At 33.0% G+C, this 15,379-nt stretch overlaps 1 protein-coding gene across 1 annotated transcript; it reads left to right on the plus strand.

The window, feature by feature from the left end:
- The first annotated feature begins 344 nt into the window (after nt 1-344).
- LOC118040206 (uncharacterized) lies at nt 345-10,594 on the plus strand. The gene is made up of 21 exons (XM_035047085.2): nt 345-612; nt 728-789; nt 892-964; nt 1,066-1,188; nt 1,443-1,612; nt 2,669-2,818; nt 3,408-3,548; nt 4,334-4,394; nt 4,806-5,086; nt 5,497-5,628; nt 5,908-6,027; nt 6,235-6,321; nt 6,419-6,541; nt 6,682-6,781; nt 6,880-7,005; nt 7,633-7,767; nt 7,857-8,008; nt 8,214-8,354; nt 9,044-9,367; nt 9,855-9,977; nt 10,189-10,594. Exons 1-20 carry the CDS (start codon nt 609-611, stop codon nt 9,948-9,950), a joined length of 2,601 nt encoding a protein of 866 aa, XP_034902976.1. The 5' UTR covers nt 345-608; the 3' UTR covers nt 9,951-9,977; nt 10,189-10,594.
- The last annotated feature ends 4,785 nt before the right edge of the window (nt 10,595-15,379 follow it).

Below are 15,379 nucleotides of genomic sequence, written 5' to 3' on the forward strand. Positions count from 1 at the left end.
TTTTTTTTTAATATAACAAAAAATATTCAAACCATAGATAATTATTTAAAATTGTTATTAAACTCAACTAGACATGTCAACTTTGAAACCTTTCAATTTGATTTATTATCAATTATGAGTTTAAAATTAAATTATATGAGAGTTGGTTTAATGTGATTCTATCGACTTTGTTTGTTTAATTTAGTTAATTGATAAAAAAAATCTAAGGATGAAATTAAATAAAAAATAATAAAATTAATAAAAATCACTTTTAACTTAATTTATTATTTAATTTGAATTTAAAATTAAATCACGTGAAAGTTAACTTCATAAATTAACCTAACCAATTGGTTGAAAAAATTGAGGAAAAAAAAAAGGACAAAATTGATAGAGAAAAAAAGAATGAAAATACCCCCCCTCTCGCCTAACCCTGACAAACTACCAGTGCACCCGCCACCCCCTCTCCCTCTCTGCTAACCCTAACAACTTCACAAGAGCACCCGCCCCACGACCCCAGTACCAGAGGCTCTCCCTCTCGCCTGTCCAAAATATTTTAGCCTATCGAACAAGTTCTTGAGAGAACTCAGACAAGTTCTTTCGTTCAGTACGAGTACATCACAGAAGCATCAATGGGTAGGCATCAATTTCCTCTCCTCTCCTTCTGAATTATATTATCAATTTTAATTTATTATCAGTTAACAGAAGTGTAATTTTGATGCGTAAACTTTTCTTTTTCTGTAATTTGCAGTGAAAATGGCAAAAACTAAGGGTTCTTCCAAGAAGCAGCAAAAGCGTGGAATTGACTTCAAAGTGAGTAATAACAGTTTCTTTCTTTTCCCTCCTTTTTCTAAATTTCATGTCTTGTGAACTTGAATTGTTTGCTCTCTCTTTTTTTTCTTGTCAATTTTGTAGAAAATAAAGCGAAAGATTGGCAGGAAACTGCCACCTCCTAAGAATACTACCAACACAGAAATTAAATCCAAAGGTAAAAAAAATATTTCCATTTAGTTTCTTCTTAAAATTTTGTGCTTTTTATGAAGTAGTGTTACTAATGGAAGTTTCTTTTTGTGTGTGTGTTATGAGCAGCAATTGTTCTTCCGGAGCAGAGTGTGGCATCAGAGAAAGCAGGTTTAGCTGTCAGCAAGAAAGGCTTGACTTTGAAAGAGCTTCTTCAACATACATCCCATCACAATGCGAAAGTCCGTAAAGGTACTTTCTTTAAATATCTTCATATCCTGTTAGAATAAAAGGTTGTCCTTAAGAGTTTTGGGTTTGTAATTAAAAGAGAAAGAAACTATTTATTCATAAAAATGCTTTTGTTGAGTTTATCTGGTAGCTACTTGACTGTTTGTTGCTTTCATGATTATTTTTACTGTATATATTTTAGCCTCTGCATTTATTATCTTGCGTTCGTTGGAAATGTTGTTGTTGACCAGAGCCTCTTTTTTCTTTTCCTTTTGAAGATGCCTTGATGGGCATGAAGGATTTATTCCTCAATCATCCAGAAGAGCTTAAATTGCACAGATATGCTGTTATAGAAAAATTACGTGAACGGATCAGTGATGATGAGAAAACTGTTCGAGAAAACCTATATCAACTTCTTAAGTCAGTGATTTTACCAGGCTGCAAAGAGGTAATTTATCATTTCTTTCTAGCATGTTTGTGAAGGGTGGTTGCTTGGACACTTTTAAATCTATAAGGACATGTATCAGCCTTGGCTCAATAAGTTATATTCTATAAACATTCAAAATTATGTCTATTTTTGGTATGACTTTTCTTTTGTAATGTTTTGTTTTCGATTTGTATTTCTTGCTCTCCTTGGTTTTCGCAAGAGCATGAAACTATCATCATCATGATGTTAATGGTTATTTTTCGTTAGACAATGATAGGGAAAAAACAATAGGAAGATTTTCGGCTTATCATTGTATATCCTAATGACAATTGGTAAAGCACAAGCCCTCTTGTTTGAATCTTGAGAGCAAACCCTACATGGAAAGCGGTTAAAGGGAAGAGCCATATCATACATCAATGCCATGACTATGCACTCATATTAATCAGTTATTAGTATTAATGGCAGACTTTCAAAGACTTGATACAGACGATGGAAATTTCATCTAAAGATTGGCATACTCAAAATGCCTAAATTAAACTGTCATGGTTCTTGGATATAGCTAGCTTTAGTAATTGTTTAAAATGAGAAAGAAGGATTCTTCCAAAAGTTTTCAATTTAAAAAATAACAGGGGGTCTATTTTTTCTCTCAATATTCTAATAGTGAGCTTTGAGACATTAATAGATTGATCTAGTGGTATAGTTGCTTGTATGATTCAATAACTAGCCAGAATACTGCTTATAGGAGTGGTGCTATCGGTTTCTGTTGGAGGGTGGACTGGCAAATGGAGTTTGAGACTAGGGGATAATAAAAATTTACTATTTTTTAACAGAAGATGTTAGTTTTACTTTTGATGAGATTAGAAATTTGTGATTTTCTTTTCAAATCAGATGTATCCTGTACAACATCTAAGTCACAAGGTTGTAATGGTTTGTTGTTTCCAATTACTTTTCTTTTTTTTGCTGGTCATTTTTCATTTTTATGAGGCATTCTGTCAGTTTCATTGCTATTTTATCACTCTTTATCATCATTAATTTATCCCTTCCTTGGACATTATTTCTCTATCCTTGCATGTGCAGGATAATCAAGGACCTGTCATTTCGTTAATGATGGCTTACATTTTTAATGCAATGACACATTTAGCAATTGACGTTCGACTTATGGCATTCAAATTTTTTGATCTCGCTGTTGAATATCATCCTCCTTCATTTTTCTCGTATGCTGAAAAGGTATCTTCATTTGTTCATGTTATTCAAATGTTTGGAGTGCATTTCTTTATCATTGGTGTTTGAGAACCCACTTGTTTTGTATCTGTTCTACCCTTTGTTTGTTCATGGTGGCTAGTGCAATGTGAATAAGGGTCCGAATGCCAGTGTCAAAGTTCTGCAGTCATCTCATCATTGTGAAAGACTTGAACCATAGTGTTATTTGAAACGAAACTGTAATGGAGAGATTTTCATGTGGCACACAAGTGCATGATAATATCATGAGCTTCTAATATGGTGTTGCAGTTGCTTATTGGACCGGGTCTTATTGGATATCCTTCTTTTTCATCAAGTCTTTGATGGGTTGCTTTTTGAATATTCTTGATTCCCTCCCTTTATGGTTTGGTAGATGCTGTCATTTTAGGTTCATGCAAAATATATGCTGCTGAGCTGTCAAAATAGCCTCATATTAAATTTGATATGAATTAAGATAATGCTATTCCCAAATGCTTACTTGCCATCAAAATGATACCTCATGAACTTTAGTTGATATGGTTATCATTCTTTTCTACTTGCATCTTGATGCTTTTTTTGCTGGACGTATCGTTAATAGATACTTCAAAATTATGAAGATATTCTTCGGAAGAACCAGTTCTATTTAGAAGACAAAGTCAAGCTGAAGAATGCTCTTGCTGGTTTGGTGCGATGCTTGTTGCTGTTGCCATCAAGTAAAGAAGTTAACCTGCCTGCGAAGGTGCTCCCTGAGAATCACTTGCAAAACTCGTTTGTTTTCCTTTTAACATCCTAATGATTTTGGTAAAATTTCTATCAGGTACAAACTGTTAGGTCATATTTTACACTCAGCTATGCATGATTGTACCATCATACTCTGGAAGATAGTTCTCTAATTTTCCAGTTGTTATTGTGGTCATAGTAGCAGAAATTTTAAGCGCTAGTGGTCTATGACAGATAGATGATTTAGTTCATTGTTTGTATAAGCAATTTAAACTGCATTTGTATGCTGGATGTCTTACATGAATCGGTTGACAATTTATGAAAACATGAGCTCTGGGGAAGTTTATTATGAAATCTGTAGTTGGTTTTCAGATCGCATATAAATACATGATTAGATAGACATGGATAATTTATTACTTTTGCAAACATGGAAGATCTCAGCCAATGACCCTCATAGTGAGTCTCCATTGGCACAAGAGATTTCTTTTTTTGCACAATAGTATGTTCAATACAATACGCATCTCATAGAACTGGTGGCTCATTGATATGGTTCCGGAGCTTTGGTTAATTTGTTATTCTGCAACATGCCTATGGCATACATTGAAGATGAAATGAACTCGTCAATAAATGAATTATCTTCTTCATATTGAAAAGTAAAATTATAGTTTTAAAGAACAACTTCAGGGATGGATTATTCTTGTTTCCAATTGTGTTATGAGGTTTGCTATACTTGTGTCTTTTTGCTAAGCCTCTTGCCTTTGATTTGCCTAACGATTTCTGATAACACTTTTTTCAATTTCACAGAATATCCCTGAGAAAAAAATATTGCAAGCTTTTGAGCTTGATGTGCCTACAGTATTTGCAGGTATGTCTAAACACCTCGCCGTCACTTTTCTTTATGGGTTTGTAGAGTGACAGGCTCATTGCTACCAGCATTCAACTGTTGCTGCATGGAAATATGTTTATGTTACTGTACAAACAATATGCTTAATCTTGCACCAGAAGATTTTATGTTCAATTTTACTTAATATTTAGCAATGGTAGCTATTTTTTGTTTTGCTTACTTGTTAGCTCACTTTGGTAGTTCTTGCTGCCATGCTATAGGAGAAATCCATTCATTTCTGATAATAAATAATTGTGGCTGAGTGGCATATTTTCAACATTCAATGCACAACTGTGTGACCTTTTATGCCCTTTGTTTGTGTTATAACTGTAATTTAAAATAGTAAAATGTGGCAAGCCTTTACCTTCTTTTGTTTTGTTTTTGTTTGTGTAGAATATTCCGTCATCATCAAGAAGCTGAAAGACCTTGTACCAGTTTTAGTCAATTGCTTCCAAGATTTTCTCCCCGTACTTCACGACTCACTAGATGCACAATCATTTGATTGCATGCTTAACATCCTTCGGAGCATAGATCTTGCAGTCGCATTCTTTATCCATGGGATTCAGCAAGGTCATCCCGAATCACCACCTCTTGATCAAAGCATCTCATCAGTACTGCTGAAGAAGTTACTGGTTGTGTTTCCCCTCAGTCCAATGCATCACCTTTCAGAAAAGGTATGACTTTGTTTCCAAGTATATCTCCTCTGTTTGGTTGAAAAAAAGGGAAAGGGATGCAAAACAAAAGGTCCATAATTTATATAAGGATAATGTATCTGCCATCAAAAACTTTATTGCCTCTTACTGATGGATAAGATATGGGGAAGCCTTCAGAAAAGTTTATTGCCTCTTTCAACATCCTCACTTCTGTTTCTTCTCAGCCAAACAAGTGGAGATATAACTCAAAAAGTTTTTCCATCCCATGGTTTCCTCGCTTTCAAACACTTTTTATGGTGCATATTTCTCTGCAGTAACTTCCTGTTTGCTTCCTTTCACAAGGAAGCTTTTGTCTCAGAAATGTCTTTGTAACTGTAGTTGTTGTTATAGTAGCTCGTGTGCCTTAACTTTTTCTTTTTGCTTGCTTGCAGGATGATGACAGATATGTTATCTTGAACATTGTAATTACAGAAATATTTATGCACTTAAGTGAATGGATCTGCCCGCCTGCTGTCTTATTTGAGAAATTTCTAACATTTGTGGAGTACGTGTTGCTTGAAAAGGTGTGCTTCCCGTGTGTCAAAACTACTTGAATTAGCAGAAAAGATGTTAATCTAGGAAACCTTGGATCTTGGACCAGATAATTCAAATTAATATGTTCCTTTCCTTATCAAATTATTTCATAGTAGAACAGTATGAAGGAAAAGGAATGAGAATCACTCTGAGTTGCACCGCTGTTTGGGGAGATTTTCAGATATTTTTAAAAAAGAGTACTTTTAGATGATTTGGAAGCAGTACCTTTATTTACTTTTTGTTGATTTGTTGCATATTTTTTTATGCAGAGCTGCAGTAAGATGCGATCTAACAAAGCAGTTCGAGAAAAGCAGATATCTACACTGATTCCTTTTATCCCAAAACTTGTGTCACGGGTGATTGGAAATTGGAAGAATCGCCTTCTCCAGGTTTGAATCATTCTTTAAGAATTTGCTTGATAACTTGTCTTCAGTAAATTATGTTGGCTGATGTCTCTCTTGCTTTGTGAGATTGTCTTTTGTCACCGTGTCCGGGGTTCTTGGTTATAGTTTTCTCTTCAAAACTCTACATGTTCTGTAGAGAACTGTAAGATCTGGTGGTAATGAAGATGTTAAACAATCATATCTTTGTTGCAGGCATTTACAAAGACATTCCAGGATTGCAGTCCAGAGTCTTCAGTAAAATTAGCTTGCCTTGCTGCAATTGAAGAAATGATCATTTCTGTATGTTCAACTCCTCAGGCATTAAAGAGGCTTATTCCTGGCCTCCTTAGAAGATATTCTCATCGTTTCTATTCCATAACTTTTGCAAAATTTGCAGCACGAAGATCTACTGTGCACAGATGTCAATGATTCAGGACTATTTGACTACAAGATTACTTGGATAAGAGAGCTGCCTATGTTACTCATTCTGCTAGGTGACCGGCACTCATCCTCTTCCAAGGTATTTGGAGTAGTTGTTGAAGATGAAATCTTTACTCATGTCATCAATATTTAGGTTTTGCTTTTCTTCTTGCTTTCAAGTTTACAGGCAGCTCAGTTAATGCATAAACTTGGCGATTTTTTATTGCTTTCTTCTCACAGGTTGTGTTGCATCTTCTACTTCGCCTGGGACAACGTTCATTGTTGTATGATGATATGCAAGGCTTGCTGAAAGAGTTCTACAGCACAGATCAAGACAAAGGTTAGTGCTGATATTTCCTGATAAATTCCATGCTTGGTTACAAGCCCATGGGAGGTCCATTATTTGGTTCATTGTCATACTCGTTTTCTGTTGAGCAGGGAACATATGTTATGGTCCTTTTTTAAGGCTTGCCAGGGATTCACAAGAACTCTCTATCTGTTGTCTTTATTATTTTTCTCAACTGGATTCAACTTTGCTGAAGTCAATTGCTTCTTGCTGCTTGTGTAAGTATGTTTCTCCCCTCACTGTAGTCCCTAACTTCCTTTAGTTTTCCCCTAATTGATTCTTTATTTTGGAACTGACATAAAACATTTTGTTGAACTTGATATGAACTTTCAAGATGTTGCATTACTTAACTTTATTTCTAATGATTCCTTTCGACCAAAATTTACGTTGCTGCTTTTAGCAAGGATCCAATAACTTTGAACCCATGCTTGCTTCTGTCACTCTTGTAGTGTCTTGCGTTCCCTAAGGTGCAAAAGTTTTCATTGTGGGGACAATAAAAGGACTTCTGCATGAAACCTTGCACAGAATGTCTTCCACTGATTTAGCTCGTATTGAAAGACTACTTACTGTGAAATGACAGTTTAGTTGACAATTTGCAATTTAATGATGACAACATTTTCCTTCAACATTTCTTCCCATTAGAATGGACTTTTATCATTATAAACGTATTATATATTTGATCCTTATACCTCTTTAATGAGGTTTTTAAGAAATGTTGTTGCTTTTGGATGGTTGTTGTAAGCATTAAACTTTAAAGGAGGACTTGATACTCATGAAAGAGAAAACTAAGTTCTGACTGCTAATAAGGTTGTTTATTTCAAATCTTCTTTTCTGATATATTTCAGGTCACGAGTTGGATCCGTTTATGTTATTCCGGATCATAGAGGTTTTACATTCAACCTACAAAGCTGGCCACATTCAGATTTCTGACTTCATCAGCTTCTTAATCACTTTGGCTTCGCGTTTCAAAGTTTTTCCTGGTAAATTCAGAATGATTTCTCCCTTGGCAAGCAATTTTGGATCAATAGTTAATGTAGTTTGTGTCTGACAAGGAAATTCATGTCTGCAGAAAATATTTTTCCTGCCACGGAGAGAGATATAAAGACCTCAAATCGTGCAACTTTTAAATCATTGACCAGTGTTGTTTGCTCATGCCTGTCGCAGATGGGTGACAATTCTCTAATTTTTGCGATTCTAGAGAAAGTAATACTAGAGCAGATAGTAAGTTGGTTGACTTTTATGCAATTTTGTTATTTACATGGATGGTCTTGTTTTTGGGCTTCTGAGGTTTCTGTTGGACACTTTCATTTTATTTCAAAACGTGAACACGAAATAAGTTAGAATTTTGTTTGCAATATCTTGTTTGCTTGACTCGTGATGGGTCATTCATGAGGCTCAATGGTGACACCTTTTTTCATATTTTCAGTCATTAAAACCATTTCTGGACAATTCTTGTGCTATGCTCAGAATGCTTATTGCACTGGATTCTAAGCCCACAAGACTTTCTGAACAAAGTATTTGCTCTTTAAGCAATGTCCTTTCAGCATATCTCATTGATGTTGCACATGTAAGTATTCCTACCCTTAAACAACTGTCCTGATTTCTTTCTTCTTTACTAAGACCTTCCTCTTTTCTTTGTTGTATTTGTATCAATGTCTGTTTTTCTTTTGGAGTGCTGCTTGCAGCACTATTTCTTCTGCCTTCTCTGAGAGAAAAAAGCTGAGTTGCCATTAGGATATTTGATGTTTGACTTATCAATAAATACTTAAGGTCTTGCAAGACGATGATATGAAATTGGTTCCTTTTATATGGTACAGCTGTGTGTATCTTGAGTCTTGACCCTGGCAACCTAAATCTTTGTGAAGTCAATGATATTTGATCTTTCCTTTATACTTTTTGTGATGGGAACTGGGATGCTTTTTGAAACTTTATTGTTTTCTTTATGGCATAGATCTTTGTTCAGTTCCCCTGTTTTTGTATATGATGGCCTTAAATTTTCCAATGAGGAGGGTAGAGTATTTATTGGCCGAGGAATCTTCATTTAATTTCCAGGTTTCATGGAACAAAATACATTTTAGCAGTTGTTTCCGTGGTCATGATGAAGTTTTTCTATATAAAATTCCCTTTTACTTTTGTGAGCTGGATATTTAATCTTTCTTATTTTGCACTAAATTTTGTGAATTTGCTTCATAGACATCAAGCAACCCGCAATGATTTTTTAGTTATTGAAATGAGAACATTTCACTTCTCTAACAGTGTGTTCCAGAAGATGATGATGAGAGCATGAGCTCCATCCATGGACAAACACGTCGTTATTATCTTCTGCCTAGCTTTATCCTGTTTGATAGAAGTCACAAACTTCTCAATCTTGTGTTGAACGTGATGGGGTCATCGATTAATGGAAGAAGTTTCTCACTTCTATCTGGTGATCATATCTGTTATGCCAAGGGGAGCTCAAGTATTATAAATGCTATTGTTTCTGTTTTACTATGGTTGCAAAGGGAAGCTAAGGTTCAGCAAATTCTTTATTTATATAAGGAAGAGATTGACCATATTTCACGAAGCATATGCTCTTTACAGGTATAATTTTGTTTCCCAGGCGTTTCTTGTCCATGTTCTATGTTTCTCTGTTTTTGTATTACAAAAGATTTATCAACAAAGGAAAAGAATTCACCATTTTAAGGGGAGAGAGGAGAGATTGAAGGTCTGGCTGGCCTTTTTTAAATCAAATACTCCTTGAGCATATCGGTCTTGCTGGATATCATGTTTAGCTATGTACATAAAGGGGCATTTCTAATAGTAGAAAATATTATTGGAGATCGAAAGCTCCTCATATCTGCATGGCTCGACTCTTTAAAGCATGATGTTTATGATTATGGATACTTGGAGACATGACTGTAAGGTCTCAGCAGAAAACTTGTCTGAGGGGTAGAAAAATTAACCTCTGTTTTTTCCTGACTTTGAGGGGTCATTGAATATACTGTCTCGTACATTGGAAATCATGTGTTGAGAATTTATGTTATTAGTTTTTAATGCATGTCATCTCATGTTTTCGTTGTTTTTGCAGTCTTTAGAGGAAATCAACGTGCCAATAGAAGAAAGACACATAATAAAGCGTGCAATTGATCGATTAAAGACTCTAACAAGTTCATTATATCAGTAGAAGCAAATGACTTATATTATCATTGCGGTAATGACTCTGTATTCTGTAACTTGAGTTACATCACTGAATTTATTGAGCTTCTGATTACTGACATTCTGAAAGTTCTTTGAGAAATATAAAACATGAAAAAGGAAAAAAGAAATTTATCAAACCTGTGACAACTTATTTTTAAAAAATATCCGTGCCATTTCTTTTTCTCTCTCTCTTAAGAATGCCGGCCTGTGTCACTTTCTTGTAGGATACTCAATTTCCCAGCAAATAGAGGGAAGTTGGAGAGATTGCATAATAAGATGACCCATAATTGCAAGGTACAAGCTTGGAAAAGGCGAACAGCTTTGATGGTCTATGAGGATTTGCCGTAGTGGCTGGGAATGCGGAAAAGAATATGGCTTTTTTCGCAAGTCAATGAAGGCAGCAACTATATATTCCAAGTTTTCTGTGGCATGCGTGCACAGTTTTGAAGTCTTAAATGGCGTGTATTGCCTACAATTTTGAATTAGGTAATAGATGATTAGAGGGGGGAAATGTAAGCCCCGCATTTTCCTTTCTTTTGTGGTAAATATAGGAATGTTGTTGGAGGTAAAATTTTGTAATGGAAAGAAGTGAAGGTTCATCGGTTGTTGGATGAACACTTGCACAGGACATTTCTCTGCCTTCTCTGATTTTGTTTTCTTTCGTTTTGTTCAGCTAATGGACCCATTTTGTCGTATGAAATAGGCTAACAGCCTGCAAATGTATTTGGTTTTATGATAGCTTTTACTTGATAAATTTTTTAAAAAAAGTTAAAAATTTATATTTTTTTACAACCCAGGTTTTTAGGGCATCTTTGGTAACATGCATGTTAGAAGCATCAAAATGATGTCGCTTCCATGATTCTTGAATATATGTGGTTATATTACTTGTGAAATAATTTAGTGTTGTAACTCATTTTGACCTTTAATTTTTTTATGTTTTAAAAAATTATACTTTCATTCCAATTTATTTTTTGGCATTTAAAAAAATTAAAGATAAAAAAGACATTTTAAGAGGTGAAATAAGAAGAAAAGGAGAACAAGGGACTGATATGATTAGGGGCTAAAAAATAATGGAAGACTGCAAAAGAAAAAAAAAAACAAGTAGAAGAATTAAACAAAATTGGAAAAAATTGAAAGAGGTTCTTTAAAAAGAGAAAATTTAACTAATTAGAAATCCACAATAAAAAAAGAAAGCAATATAAATTTTTAACAATAATTTTACTAAGTTTAGTTTTTTCTATTTTGTAGAGGATCCTAGACAATATAAATAGAAAAATAGTAACAAAGAGAATGACAAACATATAGATTAAATGAGAGACTCTTGTAAAAAGTCTAGCCAAACAAAACACCTAGTAAAGAGAAGATAAGAATAGAAAGAAAAAGAAACACTACTAGAATGAGGAAAAGAAGAAAAAACATCAACAACCTTGAAAAATTCAATACGGCAGGCACTTCTCAGCCTTTAATCTCTCAGTTTTGGCGGAGGTGATCGACATCGCCGACACCAAAAGAAAAAGAACTGAGTCATGCACGCGAGCATATCCATGTGCCCCCTGCCTTAGTTTACGGGTGCAAAGAAGCCCCATAATCTTGACTAGTTATCTGACACATGAACAATACACATCAACACTGTTTTTTTATATCATTGTTTCTCCTTGTTCTAGCCTCTATGGTCCAATTCTAATCTACTCTAACAACTTATGAAGGTAAATTTTGAATCCAAATATGTGATTTATTTATTTTTAGAATAATTTGTGATTTGTTTTTATAAAATTTTGAATCACAACGTATGTTGAAGTTGATATTATTTAAATAAATTCACTTCATGATTTTCCTTTTGGTTTGATTATGTTCATTTATATTAATTGAATTGGTTGAAATATTTATGGTGATCATGCTTTGTGAAATAATTATTTTGTGGTGGATTAATTTACATTTATGCAATTAAAATAAATAAGTTCAAACTTGAGTCTCTGTCTACCATTATTTCAAACCTCATCCCATATCTTAAAAAGTAAGGATTAGGCTCGTTGTCAAGCCCATATATCAAGTCATTATCCTATGAATTTTTACCTTTAATAAATATAAGCATTTAGTTTAGGTGAAATATTATGTATGTTTATCATTAAAATCAAATAACAATGCAGTTTATTTTAGTTAGAATGTTTTAAGGTGATTTTTATATTTCTTTAGCATAATCAAACCCTTACTAATTTTTTTTTTTTTTTATAAATATTAGTTAGGATTTCTAGTAAGCACAAAACTAAGTAACAACTTATTTTTTAAAATTTTATCCCTTTTACATAGTCAAATTGTTAAGATGTATCCACAACACTTACACTTAGTGTCCATTTTCTAGTTTATTTTAAATTGTTTTTTATATGTTTCAATGGTATTGAGATATGGATTATCCATACTTTTATAAAAATATCTAAAATAACTCAAAAGGATAGTTAGCTCAGGGATGGCCTTGGCTCCCTTAATTTTCAAATGTTCTAAAATTCCTTTTAAACTTTTAAAATGTTTGAGGTATTCTTATAAAATAGACCATGTATTATCAAAATTTTACTTCCTTACCCTCTTAACCATAATTATTAGGTCTGACTATGGATTGAGTGGATCAACTCTTGAAATAGAAAATTAATTCGAGACTATTCCAAAAGAATGTTGTTTTGTTAAATGAAATGAGGTTGTTTCGACAAAAAGTACGATAAAAACTAAAATGAAGTCATTTTGAACAAAAAATTTTAAAAAAATCTTTGAAGTTAACTTGGTCGAGTCTTATCCATGTTTTGCCAAGTCACTCGAATCTTTGATTGACCCGCAAGGTCATCCATGTTTTGATCAAGTTAATTCTTTATCCTATTTGAAAACAAACTCGCCATACCAAATTCAAGATTGACCTATTAGGTTAAGCTGATTTGATAATTATACTCTCAACATCTTCGAATTGTAGAAAAGCACTCTCATTTTCTTTTTATTTAAGCCATTATATGGTATTATACTTTCTATACAAAACACTTGGGGTGTAATGCACCTAATCCACTGTCCATATAAACACTAAAGGAGGTGGCTTCTTTTCTTCTTCTTTTTTGCATTTTTTTTTGCATCCCCCCCTTTCTTTGTTTTTCTTTCATCTTCATCCTTCTTTTTTATTTTTAACTTTCAACATATACTTTATCTTGAATTTTTCTTTACAAATTATTTTAGTTTGTTTTCTATAAGATTATTACGGTCTTAAATAAACATCTCGACATTTAATTTTTGCTTAGTTTATGCTTGGTTTTATGATAGTCTATTTTTATTATCATATATTTAAGTAAAAAATAGTTTTCAAGAAAAAAAAAAAATTCTTAAACTCAGTGTAGTCCATCATCTAAATTGCGGGTTTGGCAGATTAAGTCGTAAAGTTCAGGTCAGTCCAATATATTGTCGTCTCAATATTAAAAAAAAAAATATCTTGATTTTTTTTAAAAAAATCTAAACCATATTTTTTTTACTAATCAACCAAGTTGTCTTTGGATCTTTCAAGTTGATTGAGTCATATCGTGGCAACTTCCACATGGTTTAGTTTTAAACATGGACCAAGCAATGTGTCGTGTTGGGAGGTTTTAAAGTTGATTTGTTGGGTCAGGTTTAATAACAATGTTAATTAGTTCCATGTGGCATGAATATGTTTTTAAGCTTATTTTTGTTATTTGAGCCGCAACACAGTAAACTAGTTACCCTATTTTATTAAAAAACTTGGGAAAACTTATAGAACTTCCCTATTCATATGAATGGGGAAGCTCCTCCTACTTTTTTTTTTCCCTCTTTTTCAATTCAACTTTTTTTTTTTGGCTATTTTCCTTCTTTTTTCCTCTATCAATTTTGTCCTTTTTTTCCTCAATTTTTTCATTGGATTTTTTCTACCAATTGGTTAGGTTACCTTTGGACTAGCCAACTTTCACGTGATTTAATTTTAAACTCGAGCTAGATAATAAGTTGGGTTGAAAGTGGTTTTTGTCAATTTCATTATTTTTTATTCAATTTCATCCGTAGACCTTTTTTACCGGTTAACTGGGTTCTTTTTGGACAAACGAAGTCGATGGGGTCACATTGAACCAACTCTCATATGATTTAATTTTAAACTCATGATAGATAATAAATCAAATTGAAAGGTTTCAAGGTTGACCTGTCCAGTTGAGTTTAATAACAATTCCAAATAATTATTTATGGTCTGAATATTTTTTGTTATATTAAAAAAAATAATTGTGAGCCTATAAACTATGTAATCAATTTCTTATTTAATAGTTTAATCTTTTATTTAATTTTTTGGATTTAGTGGTTAGAACTCTACTCTTAAAATTAAAATAGAAAAGAACATACAAAATAAAGAATTTAGAGGAGAGAAACTCATCATCACTCAAAATTTTAAGATTTTTTAAAATTAGCAAAGTAATTTAAAAGTTTTGGCAGAATAGCACCATTTAATAAGGATTTGGTGAAATAATATATTTTTACCTTGTCGCACTTCTGAAGCACAACATTTATTAAATGTTGTTATTGATAAGTGCGACAAAATAGTTTTCGTGCTTCTTAGATATGTCATGCTTTATAAGCGTGATATGTTGTTTTTCATGTGTTTTTCTCAAATACACGTGACACACATTTTGTTTTTTTATGGTGTTTTTCCTAACAAGAATTTCACAAGATTTACTGTCTTTTCAAAAACCTGAGATTTTTTAAAGTCATGTAGCAATGTTCGTCCAACTCTTATGATTTGTATTAGCCTTTGAAGAAATGTAATTTATCATAGTGATTGGTTAAGGAGATGGTTTATTTTCAATTGGGTAAAAACAAAAACCTTTAAATACCATTTTGAGCCCATAAATTTCTTTTTTTTTTTGGCAGCCATAAAACTTAGCCTTTATTATGTTTATTGAAAAATTCATTCTAATTAAGAAAGCTAGAAAGACTGATAAATACACTCTCAAAATATAAGAACCATTAAAAGAGACATGATAAAGTGAATAATTATTAGTTTTTGGGAGAAAATTCAAGCACAAGAATTCAATATCCATCACTTCTTATCATAATTATGTTTTTTAATGAACTTGAAATGGCTACACGAGATCAAATTAATCTAATTTCACTTTTCTTGTGATCTTAGATTTCAACTGTCGCTTACAACCTTGGATTTACTTGTGTTTCCATCTATAGCATTTGATTTATAATCATAAATCAACATATTTCGAGATTACTTTCTACTATACTTGTACTTTCTTCATCTGGGGAGACATTTTCTTTACCAAATTATAGCAAAGTGCTCTCTGAAATTCACTGGGCTTCACATTTTCATCAAGCTTCACTAGGAAATAACCTTAATCACCAGCTCCTTTTGAATTCAGTTATGAAACGTAAAGCTCAAAACCT

The sequence above is a fragment of the Populus alba genome, chromosome 1 (assembly GCF_005239225.2).
Source record: "Populus alba chromosome 1, ASM523922v2, whole genome shotgun sequence".
NCBI classification, from domain to species: Eukaryota; Viridiplantae; Streptophyta; class Magnoliopsida; order Malpighiales; family Salicaceae; genus Populus; species Populus alba.

Bases quoted from the DNA above. Each gene is read 5' to 3' on its own strand.
- LOC118040206 (XM_035047085.2), top strand. The intron at 1,189-1,442 runs GTACTTTCTTTA...TTCCTTTTGAAG, and splicing joins CAATGCGAAAGTCCGTAAAG to ATGCCTTGATGGGCATGAAG. The intron at 1,613-2,668 runs GTAATTTATCAT...TTGCATGTGCAG, and splicing joins TTTTACCAGGCTGCAAAGAG to GATAATCAAGGACCTGTCAT.